Consider the following 6204-nt stretch of genomic DNA (forward strand, 5'->3'; position numbering starts at 1 on the left):
TCAGAAGAAGGATTTTGATTAGTTTTGTAATCATATGATTATTAAGTGTTAAAAAGCGCGTGGTTTTGACGAATCAAGAATGTCTTTCGCATGTCCCAGCTTCGATTTTCCAAAAAGAAAACTTTTTAAAAATTTTTTAAATTAGTTTTACTGTTTTTATAAAGTTCTTTTACTGTTTTTATAAGTTTTTTTGTTTTCATATTTTAACTCACCCACTACTCATAAGTCATAAATATACGGTGAAAATCTTTATTACCCGAATATTATTATTTATCTATTTAAAAATTCTCCTTTTTTCCAATTTTTGTAAAACTTGTAATTCACCTTCTGCTTCAACACACATGTGTCTCTCGAAATCTCTCCGCCCCCTAGATCCCATTCCTCTCTCAAGCAGCCTCTGTTAAGCCCTTTTGATTTCTCTCTCTCTCTCTGTTTAAGAATTTTCCTGCAAAGTTCTCAACTTTACATTTGCTTCCTCTGTTTTAGTCTCTCTCTCTCTCTCTCTCTACAATCACTCGAAAAAGGTACTTGCTTTACGCAGACAAGTTCATAGCTGTTGAGAATCTTCAATTCCCTACACGAATCATAAGTTCCTGAAACCGTCGTCTTGATCTGGGGGCACATTTTGCAAACTACGGAATAAAAATCACTTTTTTTTTTCCTTTCTGGGTTATACTCAATAGTTTCTAGGGTTCCTTTAATTTCAGACTTTTGTTAGGTTATTTCATGTGGGGCCACTTGTTTAGTTTCAAAGCAATTTCTTATTTAGATTGAGCAAATGGGTTGTGTTTGGTGTAAGCCTTCTGCTATAGAAGACAGCAAAGACAGCCCAAGAGACAAGTCTTCTTCTGAGAACAGAGTTGTTTCAAGACCCGTTACTTGTTATTCCAGAAGAGAAGAGCCTCTTAGGAGGACAAAGGAACAGCCTGATGTTGTTAGTGTTAGACCGAATGTTTCGCGTGGGGAGAGTTTGAGTGGTAGAAGGGAGAAGAAGAAGACAGAGAATGTTGCTGCTTCCAACTTCCCAATGGGTATCACCATAGCTAAAGGAGTCGAAGGAGAGTATGTAGCTGCAGGCTGGCCTCCATGGTTGGCTTCTGTTGCCGGAGAAGCTATCAAAGGATGGGTCCCGCGCCGTGCTGACTCTTTCGAGAAGCTGGACAAAGTAACTCTTCTTTCTTCTATTGGCATGTTTCCAAAATATAGAAAGATCTCTAATGCCATTGGTTTATGCAGATTGGGCAGGGTACTTATAGTAATGTGTACAGAGCTAGAGACCTGGATCAGAAGAAGATTGTGGCTTTGAAGAAAGTTAGGTTTGATAATCTAGAGCCGGAAAGCGTGCGTTTTATGGCGAGAGAGATCCAGATACTGCGCCGCCTTGATCACCCCAACATCATTAAGCTAGAAGGCTTAGTTACATCAAGAATGTCTTGCAGCTTATACCTTGTTTTCGAGTACATGGAGCATGATCTAGCTGGACTAGCCTCGCATCCCGCAGTTAAATTTTCTGAATCGCAGGTACCTTTGGATGTTTGTTTTCAACTCCTTCAGGACTGTGTGAGCGGATTCAGTTCTCTGAGTCTTACCTTTCCTTTGTTCTTGTGTGCAGGTTAAATGTTACTTGCAGCAACTGTTACGCGGACTAGACCATTGTCACAGCCGTGGTGTACTTCATAGGGACATTAAAGGCTCGAACCTTCTAATAGATAACAGTGGAGTTTTAAAGATTGCTGACTTTGGCTTAGCTAGCTTCTTTGATCCGAATCAGACTCAGCCTTTGACTAGCCGTGTGGTGACTCTTTGGTACCGTCCACCTGAGCTTTTGCTCGGAGCAACACGCTATGGAGCAGCGGTTGATTTGTGGAGCACAGGTTGTATTCTTGCTGAACTGTACGCAGGCAAGCCTATCATGCCTGGTAGAACCGAGGTAATATTTTACTGTCTTTAGTTTGAATCTCTGCTCTGAGTTCATTGAGACTAGTTTTGCTTATGGTGTTAACAGGTGGAACAGCTGCACAAGATTTTCAAGCTGTGCGGCTCGCCTTCAGAAGACTATTGGGTGAAATCTAGGTTGCCTCATGCGACGATCTTCAAGCCTACCCAGCCCTATAAACGCATAGTTGATGAAACATTCAAGGAGTTTCCTCAGCCAGCTTTAGCCCTTCTTGAAACTCTGCTTTCAGTAAATCCTGACGATCGTGGGACTGCCAACTCAGCTCTCCAAAGCGAGGTAATCACACTTCTCAGACAGTAAATACTCTCTGTTCTTAATGTTTTTGTAACCTCAAATTTATGATTCTTTTGTTTTCAGTTCTTTTCCGCTAGACCTCTGCCATGTGATCCTTCAAGCTTGCCTAAATATCCTCCCAGCAAAGAGCTCGACGCGAGGATGCGGGATGAAGAAATTAGAAGGTCTGACATCAATCTTTTATATGCAAACTATAATGCTAGATCACTAGTAGTGCTCTTAAAAAAGAGCTTGAATCTGTCTTGCTCTCTGTGTGTGTAGACAAGCTGGAGGAAACAAGTGTGACCAAAGACACCAAGAAAGGAGAGGAGGAACCAAGGACTCTCGAGCCATCCCTGCCCCTGACGCCAATGCAGAGCTGGTTGCATCTATGCAGGTAAAATAATCCGATAAAACAGATTTAGACCAATTTAGATCGATTTAGACCAATTTAGAGGCGGTTTAAACTGATTTGAATCGCTTAAATTAGATTTTAAGAAAATTGTTTCGCCTAAACCGAATTTTAGAACATTGATAAAACTTCTCATCTCTTTTGATGTTAAAGCTTCTTTTGCTTACTCTCTCTCCCTTTACTTGCAGAAGAGGCAGAGCCAGGCTAATAATAGAAGCAGAAGCGAGAAGTTTAATCCACATCCTGAAGAAGTTGCTTCTGGTTTCCCGATCGATCCACCAAGAACATCATCTCAAGCATTTGAACCGAACAGAGAATCTCAGGGCAACATTATTGTTCCTCACAAGAGAGCTTCACATTCAGGTCCTCTTACGCGTAGATCTGCTTCCGCAAAGGGGGGTAAAAGGAACTACCAAGATCCCTCTCAGAAAGTTTCATCCATAGCTGCTGCTGATTACTCGGCAATGCCCGGTTTTGTTGCAACAAGAACAAGCGAATCGCAGCAAGAGACTTGCAGAGGAATGAGTCGGCTTCCAGGTTCATTCAAGGAAACCTCTGAAGAAGCAAACCAAGAAGAGAATGGTAGAAGAAACAAGCAAGACTCGGTTCTTGTAAGTGCTGCTTTCTATTTGTAGTAGCTACCAATAGTGAGAGACCAACTTGTCTTGTTTTGTGGTTGCAGTTGGGTTATGGATCAAAAGGGCACAAGATTCATTACTCAGGACCTTTGGTGGTTCCATCAGGAAACATGGATCAGGTGCTAAAAGACCATGATCGACATATCCAAGAAGCTGTGAGAAGAGCAAGAATCGATAAGGCTCGTGTTAGAAAACATCAAGCTGAAGAAGCATCGAGCCAACAAGTGTCAACCAATCATCCCTCATCTCTGTCTAGCCGTTGACCATCTCAGAGGCTAAAGTATATGATCAAAAAAAAAGAAACTCATTTGCTTGAAACTTCTTAACACGCGGCGTATTTTTTTTGAAAAAAACACACGGCGTATTCTGAGTGAAAAATAATGTAATTTTTATTGATTCAAGATCATAGAATCAAGTCTTGTCACGTTTTGACTTCATGTAATATCATATTATCTTAGCGACGTGTAGAAACGGGCTAATTTATAAATTTAAATCTAGAAGAACAAAATCAATAAAAATTATCTATGCAATTAAAATAGAAGTAATGATTTCTGTTATGTTTGATTTTTTAATTTGGATTATTTTTTAAATTTTTTATTAAAACTAATAACACATATAATCTTTGAATTACTTTAATCATAATGTTTTTTGATATTTTTTATTTTAAAAAATATGTTTCAAAACATTTTATCAACATCTTAATTTTCAAAAACTAAATGTAAATATTTACACTAATTTCTTAGTTGGTTTTGAAATATTATTATACATTAATATATTCACTTATTGCTTATAAAATGAAAAATAAAATTATATCATATTTTATCTATTATATAATCATAATCAATCGTGTTAAATTTTTTTTATTATATTGAGCTAAATATGGTAAATTATAATAAATTTATATAAACTTTATTTTTATAATTATAAATACATACGTTCAAAAATATGATATGTTGTTAAGACGGATTAATATTAGCAAACTATATAATACATGTATAAAAATTAACATGTATTTCACTAAAGCTAATAATTTAAAATATTTGTAACTATTTTAATTATGATATCTTTTCATTTAAAAATAATAATAAAGAAATATGGTCTCTTCTTGTTCACCTGACCGTTTCATTTTATTCGAGAGAAATACAGCGTCTATCTCGGTTGCTGACACACATCTTGTAGCTTCTTGCAAGCGTGCATCCTTGACTAGAGTCAGGCTTTCTTTGTATTTGGGTTTTGGCCATGTGGATGGAAACCTTTAGAAGATTTGTTTCCAACTTATTAGGCAGGACTATCTATTTTAGAGTTGAACTTATCAACTTACGAGAGGGTTAAGTAACTGTATTTTTCATTCTTTATTCGGTAGTTTTTAGTTCAATTAATAAAAGTGAAAAATGTGTTTTTTCCGTATTCCTTCGAGGTCAAGACGTTGGAACACGAGTTTACAATCTCGCAACGATGTACAAAGTTCAAGCAACTAGACATGGACATTTTACTCAGGACCCGTAAACCCAATCCGAAACAGATCCGAAAATTTTTGACCCGATCCGAAACCGACCCGATCTTTTTATCCTATTAGCTCTTATTGTGAAGGATCCGCAGATTTCGGACCCGACCGATCCGAATCCAAAACCCGAATGGGGTACCTGAAAACCCAAAACTTCTAATATATATTAGGTATATATGAGTGTTTTAGTTTGTTTTTGATATAATGAGTATTTTCTTAAGTTTCAAACTTTTGTTTTTGGGTATGTTTTGGGTTTCGGATAAAAAATTAGATTTTCGAAAATATAATTCGGATAGTCAGATAAAATTTTGGATATTTTTCATGTCCTTTGAATCAAATTCTCATATTTTTTTAGTATTTAAATATTTTCAAGTATTTTCTATGTGTTTTAGATATTTTTTGGGGTTGGACCCGACATAATCTGTACCGAATCCGCAACGATCAAACCCGAACCTGATCCGAATACCCAAATGCCCACGCCTACAAGCAACCAGCTATTATAGTTGGGAGGGGCGAGCAGTACTCCTCCTTAATGATTCAAACGTCACAAGTTTTTTTGTCTTACAAATCCACAAACAATATACTATTGATTGATCATTTCAAGATTAATATTAGTAGTGAAAAATAAAATTAAACTAATTTAAAATGGAAACTAAATTAAAATTTGTTACATGTGTGTTCAGCTCAAGCGATGGCTTGCTGATGTATGAAGACATGACCGGTTTTGAATGTATGTTTATGAATATTAACTCTTAAAAATTTTAAAATACAAAACTTGTTATAAAAGAGATGCTGTGTAACCTTATTATTACTCATGACCGACCAGAGGTCTATATTTATACAAGTATTAAATCGTCTTATTTAGACCGTCATAGGAGAAAAGAAATCTTATTCCTAATATGAATAGGAAATAGTACTTATCATAAATACATATAGAAAATGATAAACATCAAATATAGATAAATGTAAACTCTCATTCGCCTAAGTCATTAGCGAATGAGCCGGATGGATAGCTGATGGGCCGGACGGTTTGGGCCTGATATGGGTCGATCACCACTTGGTTTATAACACTCCCCCTTGATCGACACATTCGGTTCAGGGCTTGTAACATGCTTAATGTTGCCTCATTAAAACCTTTCCAGGAAAACCTAGTGGGACAAAACGATAGATAAGGAAAAAGAGTACAACACATGAACTCCCCCTGACTTGTACCCCCGTGTATGTTCTTCAAGTTAGCGCATGGACAATTTGATAGTTTAGCTTCATGGGTGCCAAGTCTTGAACTGGTCCTTTAATTTGGCAAGTCTTGAACTGGTCCTTTAATTGGCACGTCCCAAACTGATAGATAAATTTCATGGACGTGTGGTTGGTGTAGACATGGTGAAGAAGTCGGCTGACATATCATATGACTGAACTTGTA

The 6204-nt window shown here is 37.1% G+C and overlaps 1 protein-coding gene across 1 annotated transcript; it reads left to right on the plus strand.

Moving 5' to 3' along the window:
* The first annotated feature begins 302 nt into the window (after positions 1 to 302).
* On the plus strand, positions 303 to 3743 carry LOC106300638 (probable serine/threonine-protein kinase At1g54610). The gene is made up of 8 exons (XM_013736828.1): positions 303 to 1165; positions 1237 to 1521; positions 1613 to 1930; positions 2006 to 2233; positions 2315 to 2415; positions 2513 to 2627; positions 2831 to 3253; positions 3325 to 3743. The coding sequence occupies exons 1-8, from the start codon at positions 779 to 781 to the stop codon at positions 3541 to 3543; spliced, it is 2076 nt and encodes a 691-aa protein (XP_013592282.1). The 5' UTR covers positions 303 to 778; the 3' UTR covers positions 3544 to 3743.
* Positions 3744 to 6204: the final 2461 nt, after the last annotated feature.

Source organism: Brassica oleracea, chromosome C6 (genome assembly GCF_000695525.1).
Source record: "Brassica oleracea var. oleracea cultivar TO1000 chromosome C6, BOL, whole genome shotgun sequence".
Taxonomy (NCBI): domain Eukaryota; kingdom Viridiplantae; phylum Streptophyta; class Magnoliopsida; order Brassicales; family Brassicaceae; genus Brassica; species Brassica oleracea.